Genomic DNA, 27,957 nt, shown 5'->3' with positions numbered 1-27,957 from the left:
GACTGACTGGCTGGCTGACTAACAAGGTTTCAACGCTGAGATAAACTTCACCATGGTAGTGTTGCCTATATATGGCTCTGAACTTCACTACAGTTTAACTACATAAATCTTCTGTTTGCCTCCTACGTCTCAGCCAGTAAATTATGAGCTTGTTTTGCAAATACTTAAAGTACACAGTATGTTGCTAGGCAGTCTTGGTTCATTAGACGCAGTTCCAGTGACACCCTCTAGGGGCAGTAGCGCCCCCTAAGAGGAGAGTCACAGAAAAAGTTCAAGCCAACAACAGAAAATCGTATCTCATGTTACACCACTCACATACTCTCTCTCTCTCCCTAAATTACTCCCACCAGCATATCGCCCGGCTAAATCTGTCTCCCCGCATTAGACACAACGTCAACTGACACAAATGAGGCACATGCCATGTTTTCTGCAGGCATGGGTGAAAGGAGACCCGCGGTGTTTACGACAGCGAGAGTCGTCACTGAGGAAACTCTAGCGCTGCGCGACACGCCTACACGGACGCACGCTGAGGAAAACCTTGCATGAGCATATAGGCTGGTGGACAGGCTGGGAGGAAAGTCCAGGCCTTCATTGGGCCTAGCCAACCCCCACTTTACACTTAGTCATTTACCAGGACGCTCTTATCCAGAGCGACTTACAGGAAGTACAGGGACATTCCCCCCAAGGCAAGTAGGGTGAAGTGCCTTGCCCAAGGACACAACGTCATTTTGCATGGCCAGGGAACGAAACCGGCAACCTTCTGATTAATAGCCCACCCCAGTTATGGATGGATTAAGCCATCTTGACCCCGGTTGACCTTACAGTGGGGGTGAGTCGTGGATTAATGATGAAGCACACATTCTGAGCTACTGCCTTGGAGGAACTTTTTAATTGTAATTTTTGTCTACTTTTTTCAATATATTTTTGGTCGCATTTCTGCCTTTATGATGTTTTATGCCAGAGATAGAGAGGGTGTTTGGAGAGAAGAGAGAAAACATGGGGAGAGAGAGCGAGAGAGAGAGAGAGAGGGGTGACAAGGGGGGGAACCGTACCTGAGTAGAACGTGTTGATCTTCAGAAGCTCCTTCTCGCACGTCTGGAAGAACTTCTCCTCAAACTTGGCGTAGTACCTCTTGACGGTGTCCTCGTCTGTGACTGGGGGGGAGGGGGAGGGGGGGGGGGGGGGGGGAGAGAAAGACAACAGAGGTCAGAACCCTGGACACCAGGTGTGGCTTTCCAGAGCTGAACACAGCGAGCACTCTTTAAATACATCACAGTCCTGCATTCTGCAACCAGAGACACAGAGGGAAAGTCAGCTGTGTGTCCTCGTGTTTGAACTCTAGGGGTGGTCGGGTAAGCATGATTTGATACCTGTAAAGCCTGGGCTTTAGCTTAAGGGGCTAATGCAGTCTCCAGTCAACTGCCTTCAGCATCACATGATGCACTGGAGGAGCAGAGCTGGACCGTACATGGCAATGTACACGGTGTGTTTGATTCGGCTGAAAGCTCACGTTCCTGGGACTGTTCCGGGGGTTCCGTTTCCCCGGGTGGATAAATCAAACACACCCCCAGGGAGCCAAGCGATCTGCTGCCATGGTGATGACTTTAACAGGCTGCTTCCTGTCTCACCTCTGGCACGGGGGAGATCTCTGCTCGGACTGAGCCAACCGGATAAGCATCGACGGGCTGCCTCGTCCAATATGCTGTCTCATTCAAGCAGAGACCGGGAGAGCTTAGACTGGGAGTCAGTGTGTGTGTGTGTGTTTTCAGTAAGCAGACTTCCTTCTCTCCAACCAGGGTTTCTTGATGTCTGCTGTATATGATATCCCCCCAAACCCTAAACTTAAAACCACCTTGCACACACACACACCCTGACAGACAGATGGGCAGACAGACAGGGGGAAAGCTGTCAGTGACACAAGACAGCGTGTCAACCTTTCGTTATCTAACACTGGCACCCGATCATTTTAACAAGCACGCCTTGTCATTCAGGACTTGTCACCCACTCAGATCAATGCTCTGCTTGTCAGACTGGCTGGCCGGCTCCGATACGGGCCTAGAATCACTGATATATCGCTGAACATAAATGTCACGGAGAAACAACCAAACCAGTCTACTGGCCGAGCCGCACCAAAGATACATTCAGTAGTTATGTCGCGGAGCAGGAGAGGGGGGGGTTGTGATATAAATGTAAAGTCTCGAGTCAGACTAGGTTTCAGGAGAAAATGTTAGCCATCACTTGAGGTGAGCGTTCAACACAGGCAGAAACCTTTCCATGAAGGCATTCAATTCTGAGCTGGGTAATAGGAAAGATAGCCCTGGGGCGAGGGGCTGTCAATATCCCCAGCTTTTAAACACACACTCACGCCCATGCATGCACACACACACACTTAAGCACAACAGTATGTGCATGCGCACGCATTCTCCCTCCCTCCCACACACACACTCGCACACTCGCACACACACACGCACACGCACACACACACACAGCGAGCCCCTGAGTGCAGGTGGTGAAGGACTCGAAGGGTCCCAGAGAGCCAGAGAGCCGGTGAAGCATCTTGGAGCTTTACACGGAAATAAATGAGATCTACTCAACAAAACGATTAATGGAGAATTTAATCAAATCACACTGAGTGCTTCAAAATGCTTTGTAGTTAATTCTAGAGGCTGGGGTCTATCGATACAGTACAGTACTGAACCACTCAGTGACGGGATGGGAGGAGATGGTGGGGGGGGGGAGAGGGGGGGGATAGGGGGAAACATGAAAGCCTAGAAGAGAGTGTAAGGATGAAAGAGAATGACGGAGGGAGTGACCTTTGACCTCTCACCTTTCTCTAACCCACTGATGTACAACACAAGAGACAGCTGCACCTTAGAGAATATACCTGTGTGTGTGTGTGTGTGCAGGCATGCTATTCTTCTGTATAAATCTGCATATCATGAGTGTGTTTGTGTGGGTCTATGCCTATGTGTGTGTGTATATTAGAGGGTGTGTGTGTGTATATTAGAGGGTGTGTGTGTGCTCTCACCCATTTGCTATGTGACAACAAAGCTGTGAAAGCTCGTCTCACTGCGACAGTCCTGAATCAAGGTATGATTCATACAACGTTTACACCATGTCTTCACAACCAACATTCAACCTGTCGACCATGTCCCCCTTCCTTCCTTCCTTCCTTTCTTCCTTTCTTCCTTTCTTCCTTTCTTCCTTTCTTCCTTTCTTCCTTTCTTCCTTTCTTCCTTTCTTCCTTTCTTCCTTCCTTCCTTCCTTCCTTCCTTCCACACACACACACCCACACAGAATCTTCTAACAAGCAAAAATCCTAATGGCTTAAAAGAGAGGTTTTTTTTCACTCAGTTTCATTAAAGGTGTGTCAGCTCTCCACAGCTTCCTTCTCCAGCGTAGACACACACACTCCCAGTATGGGTTCAGACAGGCGCTCGTTACTGGAACAGTGTGTGGTCGAGGAGGAACAGATCACTGTTTGAGACCCTCTGTACACACACACACACACTCCACCTCCTAGTGGCCCTGTTCCTCTCGTAACAGTGTGTCCACAGCACAGTGTGAACTCCTCCGCAACCAGAGAGAGATGGAGAGTGAGGGAAATAGAGAGAGAGACTAAGAGAGGGGGAGAAGAGAGAGAGGTTGGGGGGAGAGACTGAGATGGCTTCCTGAGGTACAGTACTGTGGACAGCTCCACCCTGGTCCCCTCCCTGCTGTTGGCTCCTCTGACCATCACGCGGGGTCCGTAGGATGAGAAACACAACCTCCCACCCAACTCAACACGGTCTGTGTCTGTGTGGATCATCTGCCTTCACTCAGACAAAGAAGCATGGAGATGGTTGTAGAAAAACAAGTCCTGCTCTATTCCCCCCGTGGCTTGTTGGTAGGCTGAGGGAACAAGCCGCTCCCCCTCGCTCCTCCTCTCTCCTCCTCCTCCCCCTCTCATCCCTCCTTCTCGGGCACAGATGAATAAATGATGAGCATTAGCAGTCTCCCCCCAGACCTCCCTTCCTCCTCCCCCCCCCCCCCCCCCCCCGCACCTCCTCCCCCTCTCCTTATATGGGCTTCCCCTTAACCCCACCCCCATAAAACATTCACATAAATTCCTCTCGGAGCTCCCGAACATAACACCGTCCCTCTACACACACACACACACACAAGGCTGAGGTCCGAATTTTCCTGCCCATCCCCCCATGAAGGTGTTTGAATAACATGAGCATGTACAGTCTCAGATTCTGCACACACGATCAGACACAGCCCCCCCTTCCCCCCCATGTCACACACTGTCTGTATTTAGATTATATTTTCCACAAAAAAGTTTCAGAAGGTTGAGGAAAAAAAAATCCCAAAAGTTTTTAAAAGGTTTAAAAGATATTTTCGAATAAAAAGTTTCAAAAAGGTTAAAATAATATTTTAGAAAAAAAGTTTTGAAAACAACGTTTTAGGACGGCGGGACAACGTTCATTTCGAGCCCTGCCCCCCCATGTGCTGCTCCACTTAACAGTAGCATCAGTCAAGTATTCAGGCATAGACATGCGGTGGGAGAGAGAGATGCGGTGGGAGAGAGAGAGGAGAGTCACTGTGTGTGTGTTCAGAGAGCAGATATCATCTTGTAATTATCCTCAGGGTGTAGTCTGGATAGAATATATGCCAGGCCATCTGTCTCTCTCTGTGTCTCTCTCTGTGTCTCTCTCTGTGTCTCTCTCTGTGTCTCTCTCTGTGTCTCTCTCTGTGTCTCTCTCTGTGTCTCTCTCTGTGTCTCTCTCTGTGTCTCTCTCTGTGTCTCTCTCTGTGTCTCTCTCTGTGTCTCTCTCTGTGTCTCTCTCTGTGTCTCTGTGTCTCTCTCTGTGTCTCTCTCTGTGTCTCTCTCTGTGTCTCTCTCTGTGTCTCTCTCTGTGTCTCTCTCTGTGTCTCTCTCTGTGTCTCTCTCTGTGTCTGTCTCTGTGTCTCTCTCTGTGTCTCTCTCTGTGTCTCTCTCTGTGTCTCTCTCTGTGTCTCTCTCTGTGTCTCTCTCTGTGTCTCTCTCTGTGTCTCTCTCTGTGTCTCTCTCTGTGTCTCTCTCTGTGTCTCTCTCTCAGACACACACAGACAGACACAGCTATCATTTTACACTCCATCCCGCCCGGTGTAAAGCCTCATCATGACTGCTTATCAGCCGTGTTAATGTTGCGTCCTCTCGGTCTGAGCTGTCGTTCCTCCTATCTCCCTCCTACAAGCCGCTCAGGACACAGTACAACAGAGTACAGGACTGTTCCCTGCTCATTACAATAGACTAACCCACGTTTGGCTTTTGTACAACATAACAACACAAGACATTCAGTTACTGTGGGTGTGATGATGGTGTGCTGGTCTCGCATGCTGGGAGAGGGGGGGGGGGGGGGTCTCTGAGGACAGGCAGGGTCAGGGTTGAGGTCAATTTAGATTAGTAATTCAAGGGGAATTAAATCAAATTCAATCGAAGGGTGAGTCTGCGTGTCTGGGAGTAAAGGAAGAAAGAGAGAGAGAGAAAGAGAGGGGGAGAGACAGAGAGAGAGGGAGAGAAAGAAAGAGAGGAGGAGAGAGAGGGGAAGGGAGAGAGAGCCCCCCCCAAACACAGAGGTTCCTCAGGCTGTTCTACACATCCTCCCACCTCTCCTGACACACACACACACACATACAAACAACCCTCCCCTCTCTTCACTTGTTTCCCATTGCCCCTCCAGCCACAATTAATTCCACCAATCAGAGTGTGTGTGGATCCAGCAGAACATTAAGAATGCACATGCACCAGACCGGGCTGCAGCGCCCACAGGAAACACCTGCCGTGTCCCAGACCCACTATCAGCACCGCACAGACCCAGCCTCGCCACACGCAGACTGGGGAATCACTCATTCAAACAAGAGACACTTTAGGGGTTAGTTTCATTAGTGAGAGTGCGTGTGTGTCAGTGGCTGTCTGTGTGTGCGTGACGTGTACGTGTGTGTGTGTGTGAGAGGTGTATTCCCGTCAGCCTGTGGTCACAGCACCAGCTGGGTGACATTAGGGACTGGGAAAAGAGCCTGGTCAGATGGCGTGTGTGTGTGTGTGTGTGTGTGTGTGTGTGTGTGAGGATCCTAGAGACAGGGAGGTCCTTGGAGACCAGAGCTTTGATCTCTCACTCAGGCTAGCTTCGACACTCTTTCTATTTCTGTTTTTACATGTATTATTTAACCAGGCAAGTCATTAAGAACACACTCCTATTTAGAAAGGCAGCTTGGGAAGAGAGTATGCTGTTGAATGAACCTCCCTGTGTCTGTCAGGGGTCTACAGCAGAGCTAATCCTAACCTGGACAAACCCTAACTCTCGAAAACACCAACCCTCCATCCTCTCCTACAGGAACGCGACTTGATTCGATGTCTCAAAAGCGAGTCCACCCTGCAGAGAGCATCAGCACCATCGAGAAGTTCAAACCCCTGTCCAAGGTCCTGAAATCCTGCCTCCAACTCAGACCGCACAGAGACGGGAGGGTGAAGCAGGATTGAGGGCAGGGTGTTCTGGGTAAGCGGTCTCTGATAGGAACAGGCTTCCAGGACGTTTGTTGAGCGCACCAGGGCACGAGGAGGGCTGATCGACAACACGGCGAACAAAAGACAAAAGACAATTGTATCGTTCCATACATCAGCCTTTACAGGCTGCCTGCATCTCTCCCACTGCATTACAGATCAGCTGTTTTCTTTTCGAAGTTCTGTTTTTAATGACTCTCTCTTTCTCCTGACCTCTTACCGGAGTATAACTTTACAACAAAGTCTTTGTACCAATTATCTCAGTTTTAAGTATTTGTAAAAGGAGTTGGCCATCAGAGAGTGAATGCCCTTGTTCCAGGGCAGGAAGTCTAAGTGGGTCATCTCTTCTAACTTTGTCCTTAAACTATCTTTGTTCTCTTAGTCTTCAGATGATCCTGTAAAAGATTTAGGGACATCTGGGGTGGAAACATCGTATTACCGTGTGTGTGTGTGTGTGTGTCACAGCAACACAGCCTGACAGTTCCAGTATTTCGGAGGCTTACTCACAGACCTGGGAGCATGCCTTCTTCCACACACACAACCTTCATCCTCACACAACTACGCAGGAGAGACATTCTGAACTACTGAGACCCTGTTATGTGTGTGTGTGTGTGCGTGTCTGTGTGTCTGAGTGTGTGTGTGTGAGTGCGTGTGTGTGTGAGTGCGTGTGTGTGTGTGTGCGTGTCTGTGTGTGTGTGTGTGAGGGCGGCTACAGCCAACCGATGAAGACTATGGAGGAAGTAGGCCACAAACGTCGCCTGGCATCAGGCGTACTGTATTCCACAGAAAGCCATGTCATCGACCAGAGGACTGATGGGAAAGGTAATCACCGCCTGTTTTTTACTGTCCCTCTGAGGGCGTTGAATCTCCCCCCCCCTCTCTGAGTGTCTTCTCCAACTAGACTCAGAGGAGCAGGAGAGACACAAGCATCACATCCTCATCGCACTCTGGAGGAGTGAGAACTCAGTCCGTTCACTTGATGACGTTCTCTAGATCTCCAACGGTGAACTGGAAACACCTCGTCTTGTGGTTCCTGCGTGTGTTTGGGACTGAAGCTTCTGTCGAGGTGAGGGTTAACCTCAGGGAGTAATCGCTACGGTAACATCCATCCTACAGACAGATCAATGTTATCTCTGATTATCTCCTGCTCGCTCCGTGAGTCGTTGCTCAATGAGTGTGTGAGAGAGGGTTTACTGGTGTGTGTAGGAGTATGGGAGTGTGCGTGCGTCTGCAGGTGTGTGTGTCTGTGTGAATCAGCAGGTGTGTGTGTGTCAGCAGGTGTGTGTGTGTCTGTGTGAGTCAGCAGGTGTGTGTGTGTGAGTCAGCAGGTGTGTGTGTGTGTGTGTGTGTGTGGGCTACGAGCCCCCGCTGCTATGAAGTGTTATCTCTGTCACACCAGAGAAAGTTTGGACCAGTCCTCTTGTGCTTATCCACCAACCCCCCCTCCCTCCCACACACACACACACACACATTCCCCCATCAGCCCTTGAAGATTAGGGCTCTGCTCCATGTTTCTCTCCCCTCCTCCCCCTCCTCCCCCTCCTCCCCCTCCTCCCCCTCCTCCCCCTCCTCCCCCTCCTCCCCAGCTAAAAAGAAAAGTCAGTCTGATAAAAGGTCTGATTGAAGGACACCCTATCTGCTCCCAACTGTCACTCTCCCTATCTGCCACCTTTTCTCCATCAAACTCCTTCCGGCCCTCGTTCTGTATCTATGTAGTTTCTCTCTCTCTCTCTCTTGCACTTTCCCTCTCAAATTCTCTCAAACTTCCCGCAAGTGAATACCAGCTCGTCCAGTCCTCTGTGCTAACCCTGAGCCAGTGTATCGGATTTCCACAGCGGCACGAAAAGACCATAACAGTTGAAAGCCGTAATCGCATCACCCTTATATTCTTGCGGTATTTGCTCGCACGTACAATTCTACACATGCTTGAACCCAGTCCATTAGCATGCAAATTGGCTCAGATTCAATATGGTGTCTAATATCATGTTTCCGCTGGCAGTGTAGCGTGGTGGGGATAATGTGGTGGTTATTGCCTTGGCAGAGCCCCCAACACAGGAAGAGACTGAGTGTCAGTATGCAGGAACACGCACACCTCACTTCCTGTCTTCTACTGAAGCAGGAGCCAATCTGATCACAGAGAGATTAGACGGGATTCACTGGGGGGGTGGGGGGGGGAATGTCAGGGAGGAGAGAGGGGGAAAAAGAGAGAGACAGAGAGAGAGGGAAAAAGAGAGAGACAGAGAGAGAGACACAGAGAGAGAGACAGAAAGAGAGGGAAAAAGAGAGAGACAGAGAGAGAGGTAGGGTTTCTATTTGATACCTCACACCACACACATTATATTTCACATCACATATCTTATCTCCTTAACACTGCTAAGATACTGGCATGCATATCTCCTGACTACAGTATTAGACCTATGGGATGAAACATTGCTGACGAAAGTTCATCTTTATTCTTCTCCAACATGGTAGACCTGTTCCCTAGAGCTCACACCCCAGGGACCACTACCAGCACCACATATAGATCCACACAGGCCTCCACACACACACACACACACAAGCCTCCACACACACAACTAATGTCACACTGCTACACACTCGCACTAGCACTCAGCACCATGGTGCTGTCGCCACTGTTAGTGTGTGCTAACAGCTGTCTGGCTCTGCCCTCTGAGACTGGCTACTCTCAATGAAATGTCAAGAGAAGAGAAAGAGAGAAAGAGGAGAGACATAGAGGATGTGAGAGGGGCACACCATTGGAACTGCAGGAGCCCTGGTGCTGTTTACACACTGTTTGTGTGTGTGTGTGTGTGTGTGTGTGGAGAGCCCTAGACAGTATGGCACCACATGGCCTGAGGGATGGAGGAGGGGAGGGAGGGAGGAGGGGAGGGAGGGAGGGAGAGAGGGAGAGAGGAGGGGAGGGAGGGAGGAGGGGAGGGAGGGAGGGAGAGAGGAGGGGAGGGAGGGAGATGGGTGGCAGGAGAGAAGGATGGAGAAGAAGGGAGGTGAAGTGGAGCCAGATAAACGGAGGACAATCCACTCATCCCTGACCGTCACTGCCATCCTCCCTGTTTAGACCAATCACAGGGGCTGGTCCTCCAGGGCACCTCCCCCTTGCCCTCTCCCTGTCAGAGGAGCGCAGACACCAGGGGTGTGGGACTGGGGTGGGATCGCAGCAGCCAGGGCAGGGCAGGCCAGGGCAGGGCAGGGCAGGGCGGGGCAGGCCAGGCCAGGGCAGGCCAGGGCAGGCCAGGGCAGGGCAGGGCAGGGCAGGGCGCTCAAGGCTGCACCTCGTTACACTGACGCCTGGGGGCTTGATTAGAGCAATCAGCTTCATGTCATTCTCTCACCACGCACAAGTGCCCAGGCTGGACAAACACATATTGATATTAATGGCTGTGTTTAGGCGTGTAGGAGGATATGAAACGGCTGACTTCTCTCCAGACGTCTTGTTCACCGGGCTGGCACAGGACGAGAGACTGGGGGCTGTCCTCTCCTTGCCCCCACCTCCCTCCCTCCTCTCCTCTCCCTCTCTCTCCCCACCTCCCTCCCTCCTCTCCTCTCCCTCTCTCTCTCTCCCCACCTCCCTCCTCTCCTCTCCCCCACCTTTCATCTCTCTCTCTCTCTCATTCTGTCTCTTGTTCTCCTCCTCTCCTCCCTTCTCTCTCAGGGCTGAGGGCTTTTGCATCGTCTTACATCAGATGGTACAGCTGCAGTAGTTCTCTCCTCATTGTTGTGACATGAATGTTGTTGAGAGTCCATGGAAATGTTTGCTATTGTACTCCATTTCCTTGGTAACTGTTACCTAGCACTGCAGGTTGATGGATGGGGGGAGGAAATTAGCTGTCTATTGTCAAATAACTCAATTTCCCAGGATGCCATAGGGTGAGCTAGGGCCTTGCTCAGAACTCAGGGGTCAAACTCCTGAGAAAAAGCCAATCTCGTTTGACCTTGACTTACTTCTGAAAGAGTCATCACAACACGTGGACAACAGCACAGAGAAGACGTTTCTCTCCAGGTTGAGATTCAAACCATGAGAAGAAAATTACAAACCAGACAGCTGGCTTGCACAAAATAGCCGTTTCTGCTGTGTGTGTGCAAGTGTGTGTGTGTGTGTGTCTGTGAGAGCGCGCTGCTCCAGTTTGCAGGGTTGGCTGCCAGTGACATTGTCATTATCGACATCTCGCTCCCCTGCTCCCTGAGCTGCCGTAGCCATTAGCAACCACCTACAGGAGCCCAGCCTCTCTGCTCAGCCAGCCAATTGCTTTCACATGAGTGTGTGTGCATGCATGCGAATGAGCAGGTGTCCGGTAAGAGTGTGTGTGTGTGTGTGTAGGTGCATATGTAAGCCTGTATGTGGTTGTGTAATTGATGGGAACATGATTGTGACATTGTTGACCGTTTCATATCTAGTGCCTGCATCCATGAGGCTGCTCCCCATGGTAACTGCAATAAGCCAACCATCCCATAATAGTATGATCCTAGAAGAGAAGGATCAAGAACAATCTACAGACGGAACAGTCAGCACTGAGGAATCAATAACCGCTGATTAGGACCCAGTGTCTTTGAATTGCATGGCAAGCAAGACCCTTGGTGTGTGTGTGTGCGTGTGTGTGTGCGTGTGTGTGTTTGTGTCGATCAATACTATCCCCAGCCTAAGGCCTGGGGCGCACCACTCCCTCCCCAGGGGAGGGGGCGGGGCGGTGGGAAAGAGCAACAAAAGACGATTGGCTGAGAAATGTGATTGACAGGGCGTGGCAGGAGAGGACCGCTGATACATACTGCTACTTTATCCAGATCGGCATTCATTGGACAAGAGGGCTATTGCCAAGCACCAATAAGGAACGAGCACCAACCGGAAGGCTGTTAAATGACGATCGCAGGTATGACAGGAAGTAGCAGTGAGTGCACCAGTATCCATGCAGTCTTTATATAGACTGGGGTTCTACTCTGCACTAACACGTTGGCCCAGTAACACGGAAACCCTTTTAGAGGGCTTCCCAGGGGGGAGTGTGGGTGTGTGACTGTGTGTGTGAGTGAGTGTGTAAAAACAGCTCTCCATTCTCCCTAGGGAGACACAGGTAGCGTCTCTGGGTCCTGGAACAATCCACAACAAAGCCACATACACGGTCATGTGACCTGGCTGGATCAGACAGCTGACTGCACACGCTTTTCAGAAGAAGCATCGATAGGTGCTGTGTAGGTGTGCAGGGTGTAGGTGTGTAGGTGTGCAGGGTGTAGGTGTGTAGGTGTGCAGGGTGTAGGTGTGTAGGTGTGCAGGGTGTAGGTGTGTAGGTGTGCAGGGTGTAGGTGTGCAGGGTGTAGGTGTGTAGGTGTGCAGGGTGTAGGTGTGTAGGTGTGCAGGGTGTAGGTGTGCAGGGTGTAGGTGTGCAGGGTGTAGGTGTGCAGGGTGTAGGTGTGCAGGGTGTAGGTGTGTAGGTGTGCAGGGTGTAGGTGTGTAGGTGTGCAGGGTGTAGGTGTGCAGGGTGTAGGGGTACAGGGTGTAGGTGTGCAGGGTGTAGGTGTGCAGGGTGTAGGTGTGCAGGGTGTAGGTGTGCAGGGTGTAGGTGTGCAGGGTGTAGGTGTGCAGGGTGTAGGTGTGTAGGGTGTAGGTGTGTAGGTGTGCAGGGTGTAGGTGTGCAGGGTGTAGGTGTGCAGGGTGTAGGTGTGTAGGTGTGCAGGGTGTAGGTGTGCAGGGTGTAGGTGTGTAGGGTGTAGGTGTGCAGGGTGTAGCTGTGTAGGGTGTAGGTGTGCAGGGTGTAGGTGTGCAGGGTGTAGGTGTGTAGGGTGTAGGTGTGCAGGGTGTAGGTGTGTAGGTGTGCAGGGTGTAGGTGTGCAGGGTGTAGGTGTGTAGGGTGTAGGTGTGCAGGGTGTAGCTGTGTAGGGTGTAGGTGTGCAGGGTGTAGGTGTGCAGGGTGTAGGTGTGTAGGGTGTAGGTGTGCAGGGTGTAGGTGTGCAGGGTGTAGGGGTACAGGGTGTAGGTGTGCAGGGTGTAGGTGTGCAGGGTGTAGGTGTGCAGGGTGTAGGTGTGCAGGGTGTAGGTGTGCAGGGTGTAGGTGTGTAGGTGTGCAGGGTGTAGGTGTGCAGGGTGTAGGTGTGCAGGGTGTAGGTGTGTAGGTGTGCAGGGTGTAGGTGTGCAGGGTGTAGGTGTGTAGGTGTGCAGGGTGTAGGGGTACAGGGTGTAGGTGTGCAGGGTGTAGGTGTGCAGGGTGTAGGTGTGCAGGGTGTAGGTGTGCAGGGTGTAGGTGTGCAGGGTGTAGGTGTGCAGGGTGTAGGTGTGTAGGTGTGCAGGGTGTAGGTGTGCAGGGTGTAGGGGTACAGGGTGTAGGTGTGCAGGGTGTAGGTGTGTAGGTGTGTAGGTGTGCAGGGTGTAGGGGTGCAGGGTGTAGGTGTGCAGGGTGTAGGTGTGCAGGGTGTAGGTGTGCAGGGTGTAGGTGTGCAGGGTGTAGGTGTGTAGGGTGTAGGTGTGCAGGGTGTAGGTGTGCAGGGTGTAGGTGTGTAGGTGTGCAGGGTGTAGGTGTGCAGGGTGTAGGTGTGCAGGGTGTAGGTGTGTAGGGTGTAGGTGTGTAGGGTGTAGGTGTGCAGGGTGTAGGTGTGTAGGTGTGTAGGGTGTAGGTGTGCAGGGTGTAGGTGTGCAGGGTGTAGGTGTGTAGGGTGTAGGTGTGTAGGGTGTAGCTGTGTAGGGTGTAGGTGTGCAGGGTGTAGGTGTGTAGGGTGTAGGTGTGCAGGGTGTAGGTGTGCAGGGTGTAGGTGTGTAGGGTGTAGGTGTGCAGGGTGTAGGTGTGCAGGGTGTAGGTGTGTAGGTGTGCAGGGTGTAGGTGTGCAGGGTGTAGGTGTGCAGGGTGTAGGTGTGCAGGGTGTAGGTGTGCAGGGTGTAGGTGTGCAGGGTGTAGGTGTGCAGGGTGTAGTTGTGTAGGGTGTAGGTGTGCAGGGTGTATGTGTGCAGGGTGTAGGTGTGTAGGGTGTAGGTGTGTACTGTACAGATTAGATCCAGCGGATGGATGTATATGTCCTATGGATCTTTGATGTGGTGTTACTGTTCACAACAGCAACTCTGATTGGATGGTTTCCCAGCCCGGCTCGTCTCCAGGGCCTTTGTCTCTGTTACCGTGGGAGCTGGTCATGTGACAGAACAGGGGCGTGGCCGTATGCATCTATGACAACCTGTGGGGTCCTTTGTGCGTGTGTGTGCACCAGGGGACTCCCTGCTCTCTCCTGGTTGATGGATGTGACAGGGACGTTTCCATGGCGTCCATGGGAGTCCACTCACACCCCCACATCTGAGCGTATTCATGAAAGCCAGCTCCACTTATACACACACAAACGCACACACACACACACACACACACACACTCACACACAGTGTATTAAGTGAAGGCCGGTCTAACAGCTGTGCTGGAGCTCCTGCAGTTACAGCCAGAGAGAGAGACATCTAACAGCCTGCTGTGACCCTGGCTCACCCTGCCCCCCCACCCCTGGCCCCCCCTGCCCCCCTGCCCCCCCCCCCCTGGCCCCCCCTGCCCCTCCACCCCTGGCCCCCCCACCCCTGGCCCCCCCACCCCTGGCCCCCCCTGCCCCTCCACCCCTGGCCCCCCCTGGCCCCCCACCCCTGGCCCCCCCTGGCCCCCCACCCCTGGCCCCCCCTGGCCCTCCACCCCTGACCCTCCACCCCTGTCCCCCCACCCCTGTCCCCCCCCCCACCCGGCCCCCCCTGCCCCTCCACCCCTGGCCACCCCTGGCCCCCCCTGGCCCCCCACCCCTGTCCCCCCACCCCTGGCCCCCCCTGTCCCCCCACCCCTGGCCCCCCCTGGCCCCCCACCCCTGGCCCCCCCTGGCCCCCCACCCCTGGCCCCCCCTGGCCCTCCACCCCTGACCCTCCACCCCTGTCCCCCCCCCCCACCCGGCTCACCCTGCCCCCCCACCCCTGGCCCCCCCTGGAGGTCTGTACTAACAGGTGGGGGCCATGACTGGCCTAAAACACTCTACTCTCCTCCTCCTCTCCACTCACTCCCTGACTGGCTCCCTGCGGTGCCGTTTGTGTATACTCTGGAGTGTGTGTGTGTGAGAGTGAGTGTGTATGTGTGAGGATTTAATGGAATTGAGAAACACTGCAGGGAACTCGCACACACTTTGGAACCCTAATACTTTTTCTCTCATGACCAAAGACACACACACACACACACACAACCCCAGCAGTGACCTGTTAGAGTGGCCTGCTTCCTGTGAAACATTAACAAATATGCAGCTCAGGTCCAGGTAATTAACCTATCCCATAATAAACAGAGAGAGAGAGGGAAAGAGGAGAGAGGGAAAGACCAAAATAATGAGAGAGAGGGAGGGAGGGAGGGAGGGAGGGAGGGAGGGAGAGCGAGAATAACAATATCTCCATTATGGTCCAGAGCTCTGCGCTCCATTAAAGGGGGAATGGAAGAGTGAATCTTGCCAGAGCCAGACAGAGCGCTGGCGACCTCAGTGAGCCAAACTCTCCCTTTCTCCTGCCGCTCTCTGAACCTTGACCCTTCACTGTGAACACTGACCTTTGAACTCCTGACCTGCCTGCCTGTCTGCTTCTACTACTTAGTAATGAGTCCAAATGAGGCTACTGCACTCATCTTCCCCCAGTCCCTCCATCCCTCCATCCTGTCCTTGATTGGCTTGTCCTGACTGCTACTGCCTGACTGACCCAGGTAGGATATAAAGCCAATCAAAACAGCTGATTCATGTTGTTCATGGTTTGTTAGTTCTCTCTGAAGAGTCCAGTACAGTTCTGCACTTAGCCCACTGTATGCTCTGCCTGTCAATCTAAAGGATTCAATTACGCTTTGTTTGTCCCACTGGACTTGCCGTAATCAGGAAATCCTTGGTCTAATTCCATGCCTAATCAGATACACAAGCAGACACTGAAGAGAGGAATCGGATTTGGGAGTATTCTGCTTTCAATCTCTTTCATGCCGTCTCTTTATCAGGATGCAGGGTCTGGTCTGGAGACGCGCGTCCTACATACTTGGTTTAGTTTGCGTCTGAAATGCTTCTGTATCCTCCTGGACTGCATCCTGTGTGGCTCCTGCAGCAGGCAGACTTATCGTCCTCGAGAAGGGAGGGGCTTGTGATGTCACTGTCCTCTCAAGGATACTTCCTGTTGTGTTGAGGCCCTCCCCTCCTCCCCTCCTCCTCCTGTCTTCCTCCTCCTCTCCTCTCCTCCTCTCCTCCTCTCCTCCTCCCCTCCTCTCCTCCTTCCTATAACCACAAAGCCCTGACCTATGACCTCTGACCCATCTCCCAGGGTGAATATAGGTGATGATGGTTCTCACTGTTGTGATGACGGTCAGAGACAACAACGAGGAATGGATCTCTCTGTCACCGAGGACGATCAATACTGCTAATCGGCTGTGTGTCTGTGTGTGTATGTATGTTTCATTTCTGCACAGATTACACCTACACACACATAAATACACACACACACACACACATCCTTCTCCTCTGAGCTGACTGCAAATACAGACATCCTGGGAGCAGAGCAGCCAATGAATGACATTATGGAGGAGGGGAAAGGTCAAATGACGCTGGCAGGATCCTGTTTATACTGTTCAGCTTCAGATGACACACACACACAGTCTCACTATTACACACACACACACACACACACACACACACACACACACTTCCAGTGCTGCCAGGAGTAACACACATCAGCCCGTCCAAACAGAACACAGATGAAAGAGCCTTTAGATGGAAGGAGGAAGAGGAGGGGGGGAGGTGGAGAGCAGCAAAACAGGAGAGGAGAGGCACAGGGGGGGGGGGGTGTGCAGAGGAGGCAGGAGGAGAACAAGGTAGAATGGGGGGGGGGGGGGTACCAGACAGGGAACAGAGACCAGTGCAGAACCAGAGTTCAAAAGCACATCTCTCACTGTGTACGTTCTCTCGCTCTTGGCTTTCTCCCCCACCCACACACACACCATGTTCACTAAAATACATTTCCCACACATTTCCACAGTGATGATTGCTGTACTAAATGACCAGGTGTGTGTGTGTATGTGCGTGTGTGTGTGTGTGAAGCGGAGGACCAGAGGGTGGAACAAACCAACGATGTGTGTGTGTGTGTGCCTCCTTCTGGCTGTAATCATTCAGACTGAGTGTCTGTTTACCCCCTCTTCCCCTCATGGTGAATGGTCATTACAGAGACACACACTCTCCTCACACACACTCAGCAGTGTTTCAGGGCTTCTCTTCAAGTGTGTGAAGAGCACAACATTTACACACACGCACACACACACGATATCTGAGCAGGCTTCACACGCACATTGATGCTTAAATGTGGCCTATTGATCAGGGTCCTGATCCAGCATTGAGCTTTTGGTACTCTATTATATCTACCTTAATCCATGACCAGCTCTCATCTAGCCTTCCTCTTCCTCCACCTCCTCCTCAAAACTCCTCTCCTCTTTCCTGTTCTCTCCTTTACCCCCCTCCCTCTTCTCTCTCTCTCTCTCTCTCTCTTTCCTTCTCCCTCTTCGAAAGCTCCATCCTAAATCCCTTTAGATGAAAGGTTACTCTGTCCGTGTTTATTCTATTCAAACTTGTGTACTTGTGTAGAGGGGAGAGACTTGGAGACTCTAGGGTTGCTCGGAGAGAGCAGAGATGGCGCACGCACACAGAGACAGCCGTAACCAACGGCCCCTAACAGGATTTCTCTGGAAACACGTTCAGTTGTAAACAAACCTGCCGCAGGGTGGGGGGGGGGTGGGGGGGGGGGGGGCGAGTACGTGAGCCAGGCCGTACTGACGTTAGTGTGTGGCTGAGAACAGGAAGACTAGCGGTTAGCTGCTTGGATCCGGAGTGTTGTGCGCCAAGGTCACTGCAGGGAGACAGTCTACACTAGGGAAAACACACACCGACACACACACACACCTACACGGTCACGCTAGAGAAAATGTTCGAACTGGCAGAAAATGATATTCCCCTCTGGAGACTGCTCAAACTACTTTGGACGTTGTTATTCTTATGAAATATGCTTGATGATCCTCAGGCAGTAACACCTAACACCATCTCTGATATCCATACTCCAGTATAAGAGCTGCCACTTGTAAAGAGAGCGAGAGATAAAGAGAAAGAGAGATTGGAAGACAACAAAGTGACGGAAAAGAAAAGAAAGAGCGAGACAGTGGAAAAAAGAGAAGAAAACAGAGGAGAGAGAAGAAAGACTGTAGGGAGATTTGAAGGAGAATGAAACTGAGAGCCTTGTGCGAGCGAGCAGAGTAGAGACATTGACGGGCGATTTTCAAAAACACTGGGGCTGTTCAGGCAGCATTTACATAATTGCAGCACTTATCATGCCATCACAGAAAAGTGAAGATTTTTTTATATGTGTTTTTTCTTCTTTGCTTAGAGAGAGAGCAGTTGTCAAGGCAACAGTTGCAAAGGGTTCACTGGGAGCGTGGTCATGGACCATGAAAGAGAGGTGAGGGAGGAGAGAGGGGAGGGAGGAGGGAAGGGAGGGGGGAGGGAGAGGGGGGAGGGAGGAGAGAGGAGGGAGAGAGGGGGGAGGGAGGATAGGGGAGGGAGAGAGGGGGGAGGGAGGAGAGGGGTGAGGGAGGGGAGGGGGGAGGGAGGAGAGGGGGGAGGGAGAGGGGGGAGGGAGGAGAGGGGAGGGAGAGAGGGGGGAGGGAGGAGAGGGGAGGAGAGGGGGGAGGGAGGAGAGAGGGGAGGGAGGAGAGAGGGGAGGGAGGAGAGAGGGGAGGGAGGAGAGGGGGGAGGGAGGAGAGAGGGGAGGGAGGAGAGAGGGGAGGGAGGAGAGAAAGGGAGGAAATAAGGAAGAAAACAGAAAGAAGAAAGGAAGGAGAAAGAGGGGAGGACGTAGAAGAGAGGTGACATGACTATCGTACACACACACACGTTTCATCAAGCCCTATCTAAACACATACATACAAGCATGAATTCAAACCTTGAATGTGTTTGGGCTTCTGGACTGAGTGCAGTTTAAAAGGTGAGTTTGGAGGGTGTGTGAAGGTGAGTTTGGAGGGTGTGTGTGGTTCAGCCCAGGTCCTGGGGGGGTCTGCAGTGATTATAGAGTGCTGACCGCTTCACTGACCCCACTGCACATTCAGCTTACGACTTCATCTGGGTTTAGAGAGCTCCTCTAAACACATACACTACTGTGGCAGGCTGGCATCCCTTCCTTTCCCTCTCCCTCCGTCTCTCTCTCTCTGGCTCCCTCTTTCCATGGAGCCCACCCCCTCTCTCTTTCTCTCTCCTCCTGTATGTGTGTGTGTGATCTGAGAAGACATTAACAGGATGGAAGCAGATTTGTGGCCCGGATCCCAGAGAGACGTAAACAGGCAGTCACTGAGTCACTGTCTAAGACTCTGATTCAGGACACACACACACTGGAGGAGAGAGAAGGGCAAGTTTACAGTGCTATATCTGTCCAGGAGTGTCCAGCCAATGCCCACTAGCTGAAACATCAGCGAGCAGCTTCCTAGCTAAGCTCACAGTCTGGAGCTCTGCCTGAACAGAGCAGTGATTAGGTCGACCCATATAAGGACCACTTAGAAACCCAGCCTGCCTGCCTGCCTGCCTGAACAATATCCAAAGGTTCCAAAACACTTGCTGGTTTATTATGAGAGATTAGTGAAAGAATGTGGCCGCCAAGGCCAAGTGAGAACAGTCACCAAGATATGGAGATGAGGAGGGATAGATCGATAGACAAACAGGCAGTTGGAGATAGAGAGAGAGGGACAGAGAGACAGACAGGTAGTTAGAGATAGAGAGAGAGGGAGAGAGAGACAGACAGGTAGTTGGAGATAGAGAGGGAGAGAGAGAGAGACAGGAAAATTCCTCTGCAGAATACTCATACTGTCACTCAAAGCTTTCTCAAGGCCCCTCATACAATCAAGACTCGGCTGTATCCAGGCAACGAGCGCGGGTGCACACAGGCGCTGGCCAACCAGGGCCGACGGCCATCGCACATCAGCCAATGGTGCGCCTGTTCTTGCGTCTGTTGTTCAGCAGGGCTCCGTGCTGGTGGCCAATCAGCTCGATGCCTGGAGCTCACAGGGAGAGCAGGCGTTTGGGTTTGTCCTGGTCACCTGGCCGTACAGCAGCCGACAGCGCCTATGCTAATGTCTCCAGATAAAAGACCTTTAAAGTAGACCTGCCCTTTAAGGCAAAGCGTTTGAGAAGCATTTGAAAACAGATCTCTAATGAGCCAGGCCTGCTTATCATTCACTGGTTGAAGAGGAACATAAAAAAAAACTTGAAATCCCTTTCGCCTCACCCGCTGAGAGGGAACATATTCGTTTACGGAAACACGGTGGAGATATATTGAAATGTTTCCCCCGGAATCCCGCTGAGACAGGTCAGATCACCCAGGTGTGAGGAAAGCAATCTGACGCCTGGAAACACAGATCCATTAAAGAGCATGTTCCACATTTTACCTTCCCAGTCCCCTGGTTCTCCACACACTGGGAGCTGGGAAAAACCGGGCAGGGAGGGAGGGAGGCAGGGGAGGGAGGGGAGGGACGGGAGGGGAGGGAGGGAGACATGCAGGCTGCACACTTTAAGTACTGCAGACTTAAAGTACTGCAGACTGATAACTGTGCAGACATGCAGTACTGCAGCCATGCCAGAGGTGAATCTAACACTGGGAGAGAGAGAGACTGCAGACTGAGACAACTGCACAAGTAACACTGCTGCAGATGCAGCACCAGAGATGTGAGGGAGGTCTTCATGGTCTAATGGTAGATGAAAAGTGGGAAACGGAGGCTCACAGCTGCCAGCGGGCCACAGAGAAGTAGGCAGTAGAAATGACATCCCCAACACACACACTCAAGATACACACACACACTCAAGACACACACTCTTTGTACTTTGACAGTTACAAGTTCAGACAGGGCAATCTGTTATTGTAATGGCTGGTGGCAGGTTGATGTGTGTTTCGGTGTGTGTGTGTGTGTGTTTGATCCAGCAGGCTCTGTGGCCCCCAGGGGACATCCTGCTCCCTCACCCTCCTACTGCCACCGCTCTGAAGCTGCACACACACACACACACACACACACTTCAAACACACACATCACGAACATACACCTTTTATTCACACACACACACACACACACACCAGTTTGTCTAGGAGCCTTTGTTTCAGAAGACAAACAGGTTGGTTTTCGATTTAAAAACATCAAGTTTTGATCCATTCATTTTCCATGCAAGAGAACATCTATGGGGAATCACAAACCATACGGCCGTCTTCACTATACATTTAGATGTGTTATCTTAGCTTAATCACCATGTGGGTGTTAATCTGCTTTTCAGTAATTAATAGGGTTTTATCAATCACTCCTAACAGCCTTTGAGCCTGGTAAGATCTGTTCTGTTCTCTGTACGTTCCCCTAAATAGCATCATGTTGAGTGGGCACTGAAAACAGAACCACAACACACACTACCACACACTAGACAACACCATCATGGATTACACACAATACTCTATCAATCTTTCTTAGATCCATCTCTTTTTCCAATATCCTGGAACCATTAGGATCCAGCTGAACCCCCCCTGGCCCCCCAGCCCCCCTGCCCCCCAGCCCCCCTGGCCCCCCACCCCAGGGACCAGTAAATACCTGTGAGTCTGGACAGTAGCTGCCTCCCCAGACCTGCGTGGACACTGTGTGTGTGTGTGAGTGTGTGTGTTTATGAAGAGATATGAGTTTCCCCGACCGGCAGTACGGCCATAAATGCTCAGATAAGTGGTGTGTCAATAGTCCTGGCTGCAGCCATTCATCTGCCGGGCCGAGGCTGAGGCCGGGGCTGGGGCCGGGGGCCGAGGCCGGGGCTGCTGTAGGAGCGGGGAGGAGGTGGAGGAGGGGGGGGGGGAGGGGGGATAGAGGCTGGAGAATAGATGCTGAACAAAAAGGAGGCTGTGGGTCAAAAGAGGGTGAGGGTGTCCGGGTTCAAACTAGCCCCGCCCGGGCATGCGGCCCCTGCTTTCACACCCGTCAACCCCCGAGATCATTGCACACACTCAGGCAGATAAGCACTGTGCAGGGCTGCTCTGTGACAATCAATAAAGAGGCAATCGTATTAATTAGGTTACTGTAAATGTACAGTATGAACCACATTATTGAATAGTTTTGACGGATAATGATGTCAAATTGTCGATTATTGTAATCTCTAACATGTCTGTGTACGACTTTAGGTGATGGAGAGACATCTTGGTGAGTCTCAGGTTGTGTGTGTGTGTGTGTGTGTGTGTATGTGTGTGTGTGTGTGTGTGTGTGTGTATGTGTGTGTATATGTCTCCCCATTGACCACTAGACCACTATAGCATTTTCTCAGCAGCTGCAGTGACTCGATAAGAAACGTATTGAAAAACCCTCTGAGGACAGAAATGAAGTAAAACACACACACACACAGCTGTGTGTAACTGCTGATAGTTGTACTCTGAACAGAGCCTGCTGATTGGCTGACATAACACATTTCCTGACACTGCAGCACCTCAATTCCTGCTTACAACCGGATCGTCATGGAAACTCGCTTGGTCAGTCCAAAAACTTTTGTCCGTCAGGTTTTCCAACAAATATCACCGCGGGGCAGCCGTCAGGAAGTGCTGACCACTGACCCAGCGGACCCAGCGGACCCAGCGGACCTCACACAGGAATCCGAGCATCGGCTCCCGTCATCAGAGAGGAACCCCCCCCTCTCTAGTTCCAGATGTGATAAGAGGTTTCAGGGTAGAGGGATGGTCTCCATGACCAAACACGCACACCGGACGGAAGAAGGTGCAATGCAATCCTCCATTATTAGATCATACGTGCTGTATCCTGATTGGATTAGCATGCCACGTACTGACCTTGTCTCCCCGACAGACTCACGTTGCAGAGTAATCAGATTAGGATGAACAATAAGCTACCATGATTAGCACAACACAGCGGTATATCGCCAATGACCCCCCACGTCTTCTAATCATCAGGGTTCGGACCGGAAGGTTTGACCTATGGTCGGTAGAAAATGACAATAACTGGCTCCCATGGTAGCGACCTTTCCGAGACTCCCAAGGTCAAACTAGAACAGGATTTCTTGCTGTATTCAGCCACACTAGCGGCTGTGTATTTGGAGCCGTCCGGTTGATGAAAGAAGTTCCATCGATCTGTCTTCCCAGAAACATCACACACCCGCCACGAAGCGTTTAGCCCCGCGACGGGGGGCAGCAGTTTAGGAGGGGTATGTGGTGTGTGTGTGTGTACGTGACTCACTGAGGGGTTGTGTGTGTGTTCATGTTGAGTGATGGGATGAGTAAGAAGGTGTGCATGATTCTGTGTGTGTACACACACGCGTGTATGCGTGTGTGTGTCCCCGTGTGCAGTGTGTGACGCCCCGCCACTTAGCTCCTGGGGGAAGGTGTGTGTGCTGTGTTCAAAGAGCAGCTGTAGGGGTGTGTGTGTGTGTGTGTGTGTGTGTGTGTGGGGGGGGGGGTGGGGGGGGCTCTATCTGTCTGCTCCTTATCTGCATCTTGTTCTATACCACCACCAGAACACAGGAAAACAAGCGTGAACACATGCTGTAACGAGGCTTAGGAACAGGAAAAAGAGTGTGTGTTGGAAGGAGACAGAGTTAAAGAGAGAAATACTATCACGCAGTCATGTTGATCTGTAAAGAGAGAAGGCAGACTGAGGGTAGTGATGTTATCTAGCTGGCAGTCTCTCTTGGTTCGTCCCAGGCCTGCACAGGCTGAGATGTTCTGGCTTGTTCCGAGCACGGAGCGTTCTAAAACCACGAGCAGCAAACTCCCAGAACTCTAAATCTTAGCCCCTTCAGTGTCCAGGACAAAAACAGGACAGGCCTTATTCTGCTCATGCCCGCGGTGCCATGGTTGCTGACTGTTTCTGTTGCAGACATTAACATATTAAGACGTCTTTGGCAGCGGTTTTCATCCTATTGACGGGTCAACATTTTTCATTTTCAATTCGGAAGTTGATCCCAAGAGGACTGATGATCATAATAAAATTCATAACTCTACCGGCTGTAGATAATCCTAGTTTCCTACCCACACTGAACATTTCACCTCTGCTAAATGGCAATTCCAATGAAGGAGTGATCTGAGCGTGCTCCATGGTGCCAACCCTATCCCTAGCCAGGGTGACTCTAAGCCCCCCCCCCACTCAGCTCTGCTGTGCTGCATACTAATTGGGTCATCATGGAGCCTAATTAGAAGTATGCCACTTGTCAAGACGACACACAAAATGCCCTGAGGACAGGATCGCACAGACAAACTGCTTTTTGTTTCATCCACAGAAGAGTGGAGCCATATTAATGCTGCAGCCAGACAGACAGAGACAGGAAGGCAGACAGACAGACAGAGACAGGCAGACAGACAGAGACAGGCAGACAGACAGACAGACAGACAGACAGACAGACAGACAGAGACAGACAGACAGAGACAGGCAGTCAGACAGACAGACAGAGAGGCCTCCTGTGAGTATTTGTCCCTGGGTGCACCACAGCAGTGACACCACTGTTCAAACACCCCCCCCCCCCCCCCCATCACAGGAAGGACTCTTGAAAGTAGTTCCTGGAGCAAAAAAAGGTGTCTATGGACAGGAAACCTGAACACACACACCTGCCTGTATGTGTCATTGTGTCAAGCCCAGATCTGGATTTTAGCTCAGAGATAATCGGTGAATATTACCCCTCATCACGAATATATCAAGCCAGAATCCACCAAGGCTTTGAAATATGCATATCTCTCCAGGCAGTCATGTAGACGGGCATATGGTACACGACGGGAGGGAGGAGGGGGAGGAGGAGGGGGGCGGGGTAGGAGGGGGGGGGGAGGAGGAGGGGGGCGGGGTAGGAGGAGGGGAGCGGGGTAGGAGGGGGGGGAGGAGGAGGGGGGCGGGGTAGGAGGAGGGGGGCGGGGTAGGAGGAGGGGCTCAAGGAGGAAGTTCAAAAGTATGGGTAGAGGCGAAGAAAGGGGATGGAGGAGCAAAAGGGGGAGGAGCAAAAGGGGGAGGAGCAAAAGGGGGAGGAGCAAAAGGGGGAGGAGCAAAAGGGGAAGGAGCAAAAGAGAGAGGGGTTGGAGATGCGGAGGAGGAGAAGGAAGTCAGAGACCTGTTCCTGACCTTTACGTTTACTGATGCAGCACCACACACACACACGTCCGAGAACTGCTGTCCAACAGCTGCAAAACTGTGTGTGTGTGCCTGCCTGCCTGCATGTCAACTGATTTAAACAGGAGTGTCTAGGCCTCATTGCAGCTGATCTAACTCTTCAACAACAGCACTAAGGTTGTCAGTCCAAACAAGTTGAGCCTATCTCATATGTACTGTAAACAGTCCCGACTCCTGGATAACGCTTAGAAATGTGGGGGTCAGATGGCTGAGCGGTTAGGAAATCGGGCTATTAGTCAGAAGGTTGCCGGTTCGATTTCTGGCTGTGCAAAATGACGTTGTGTCCTTGGGCAAGGCACTTCACCCTACTTGCCTCGAGGGGGTCGCTCTGGATAAGAGCGTCTGCTAAATGACTAAATGTAATGTAAATGTCCCCGGATTTATTGATATAGAAAACTGATTGCGTTTGAAGTTATATAGTTAGCAAAAACTAAAAACAATTTATTTTTGAAGTAGACTCCACAACAGCATCTTATCAGGTCTTCGGAGTTATGAGAAAAGAAAAGGGAGTCTCTATTTCCAATCTGACAACGTTAATAATTCAACATTTAATATAAAAACAGTCTGTCCAGGGACAATCCCTCTGAATTATTGATGGTCTAGTCTCCTCCTCTGCCAGTGGACAGAACAGAGAGAGAAATATCTCATACCTCCATGATGTTAGTCGTTCACCTCACGTCAACAGTCTCCAGGCATCTCTCTTGATATTAGTCTACGGACAGTATATCAAGCCAAATGAAGTGCTGGCACCATCTCTACGGTTTCATAAACGTCTGGACTCATTCTTAAATTCTCTCTGAATTTTCTCACAGGCGTTTTCTCTGGTCTTCCTTGAAGGTTTAGGGTGCTTATAGGTGCTGATGTGTGTGTCCCACTGAGAAGCCCTCTGGGAGGTCTGTACAAATCAAACTGTCTCCGATTTGATCCCGATGTGTTTGTGACTGAAGTTTAGCTATGCAACGTTTAATGAAGCCCCAAGCTCCCTTCTCCCTGGTTGTGCACAGGCCCAGAGCGTAGTCAGGGTACAGTAACGTAGAGAAGTGGCCTGGCTGGTCTATTCTTATACAGTGACCTTCTGAAGGTGTACATCAGCTCGTCCTTCACTGGGGTGATGAGGGTTTTAAAGAGGAGGGGAAAAGAGGAGTGGAGAAGAGGAGGGAAAAGAGGAGTGGAGAAGAGGAGGGGAAAAGAGGAGTGGAGAAGAGGGAGAGTCGTCCTCAAGGTGCCTCCACAACACCTCCTCTTCTCCATACTCCCATTTCTGTCAGTTCTCTCTCTCCCCCCCCTCTCTCCCCCCCCTCTCTCCCCCCCTCTCCTCCCCCCCTCTCTCCCCCCCTCTCTCTCTCCCCCCCTCTCTCCCTCTCTCCCTCTCTCCCTCTCTCCCTCTCATTTTGTTCAGCCTGGGGGGTATTGAACACACCACGCGTATCTTTATCAACACACAATTAGCCATCGCCTCCCTCTCTCTCTTTCAAAATTCTCTCTTTTTTCCATACACACATTCAAACAAATGTTCCTGATAAAACACAGTCTCAACTCATTCTAAATCAACATCCTTCTGCAGAGACGACAATGTTTCCAACTGTCTGCTCCAAATAGAACTATCTTCCCTCTTTGTAAGGCATAGAACAACTAGACCTGTAATCACGTCCAATGTGTACAGGACCTGCCAGTACACATGAACGTGTGTGTGTGTGTGTGTGGTCCCTGAGCATGGCTCCTATCCCTGCTGAGAGAAACAATTTGAATATAGATTAGAAAGAATCTGCAGGCGTCCAACTTACACACACAAGTACACACACAAACCAGACCCACAATTGTGGCACCACGCGCAGCTACCCACCTACAGACACCTCAAGCAACAACACAGGAAGTCACACTGGAGTATCAAACCAGCCAATCAGGTAAAAGAGGGAAATACATGGCTAACCAGTCAGATTGTGTTCTCCAGACATCTCTCCAGAGAGCCTGGATGGAGGGATGGTGAAGGACACTGAGAAACACACGCACATTTATGTGTATCAAACACCTATAACCACACACACAAGCACACCCTTGCACACACACATTTTGTACACACATACACACACGGAACCGCACACATCCCATTCACCTCCAGCGTTACGCTTGACTCGTTCACATTTCCCCGTGACACAAACCGATGGAGCAGGGAGATCATATCATAAAAGCATTAGCACAATCTCATCAGATGAAGACCGATTGTGGTTTTAAAATGTTACGCATTTAATCCAAAAAACTGTTGTAGATAATGAACAATTTCCTCCGGTTCAGAGACTTCAGTCAAATGAATGGTTTGTTAGAGAGATGAGAGAGGCTTTGAAGAGCTCTGTTAGACTGTCTCTCCACAGACACAGAAGACACAGCAGAAATACCTCACCATATGGTCCTGCTGTCATCACCTATAGTTCACACCCACACTCCCTATAGTGGGTGTCTGGCTGTGTGTGTGTGTGTGTGTGTGTGTGTGCGTAAGCGAGAGAGCTTGCGTCTGTATGCATCTGAAAGCATGCATGTGCGCGTGTGTAAGTATATGAACGTGAGTGAGCTTGCGTGTGTGTGTGAGTGTGTGTATGTGGGAGCACAGCAGTGTGAGAGAGGATGAAGACAAACACAGTAGAGACAAGACAAGGTCAAACTGTACTGAATATATTCATTCCTCCCTCTTCCTCTCTCTCTCGCTCTCTCTCTCTCGCTCTCTCTCTCTCGCTCTCTCTCTCTCTCTCTCTCTCTCGCTCGCTCGCTCGCTCTCTCTCTCTCTCCCTGAATCCATTTTCTCTGATATAATCTGTGTCAAAACGATTTATGTAAAGTATATGCTATTCAAACTAAAACATAGATGGCGTTTTTGTTGTTGTTTTAATAATCAATAACCACAATCCTTATTATTCATAGTGACTCCTCCTTGTTGTTCATCACAGCCAATCAACGCGTTGCAAACCAACCCAGACGAACCCATCAGTCTCCACGACGACACCATGCGAGATGGATGAGGCTGGGTTGGTATACAAAAAGGTTACATTTGTCAGAGCGGGGCCGATGGCGCCCAGCCAACATTTAGATTAGCCCCCCCCCCCCACTCTGATTAAAGCTGCAACAGTAACCTGTCTCAGAGGACGTGTCAGCACACACAGGCATGCTCACACACACACACACCCCAGAGACTACTTCTAAGAGCCTGGTAATCCTGAATAACAGTCTCACATACTCGAGACTGAGTTGATCCATATATCTAGTCTAACACTTAAATGTCAG

At 51.3% G+C, this 27,957-nt stretch overlaps 2 protein-coding genes across 2 annotated transcripts in view; both read right to left on the bottom strand.

Annotated features, from left to right (window-relative positions):
* The window catches only part of qsox1 (quiescin Q6 sulfhydryl oxidase 1), a 146,835-nt gene that overhangs the window by 37,078 nt on the left and 81,800 nt on the right, over window positions 1–27,957 (bottom strand). The gene's annotated exons all lie outside the window — the stretch shown is intronic.
* The window catches only part of xpr1a (xenotropic and polytropic retrovirus receptor 1a), a 52,056-nt gene that overhangs the window by 11,902 nt on the left and 12,197 nt on the right, over window positions 1–27,957 (bottom strand). The window contains exon 3 of the mRNA XM_062450177.1: window positions 1,053–1,154. Coding sequence (XP_062306161.1) covers window positions 1,053–1,154 — 102 coding nt within the window. The remainder of the gene's footprint in view (window positions 1–1,052; window positions 1,155–27,957) is intronic.

This window comes from Osmerus eperlanus, chromosome 24 (genome assembly GCF_963692335.1).
Source record: "Osmerus eperlanus chromosome 24, fOsmEpe2.1, whole genome shotgun sequence".
Taxonomy (NCBI): domain Eukaryota; kingdom Metazoa; phylum Chordata; class Actinopteri; order Osmeriformes; family Osmeridae; genus Osmerus; species Osmerus eperlanus.
This window is presented reverse-complemented; position numbering and strand designations above follow the sequence as displayed.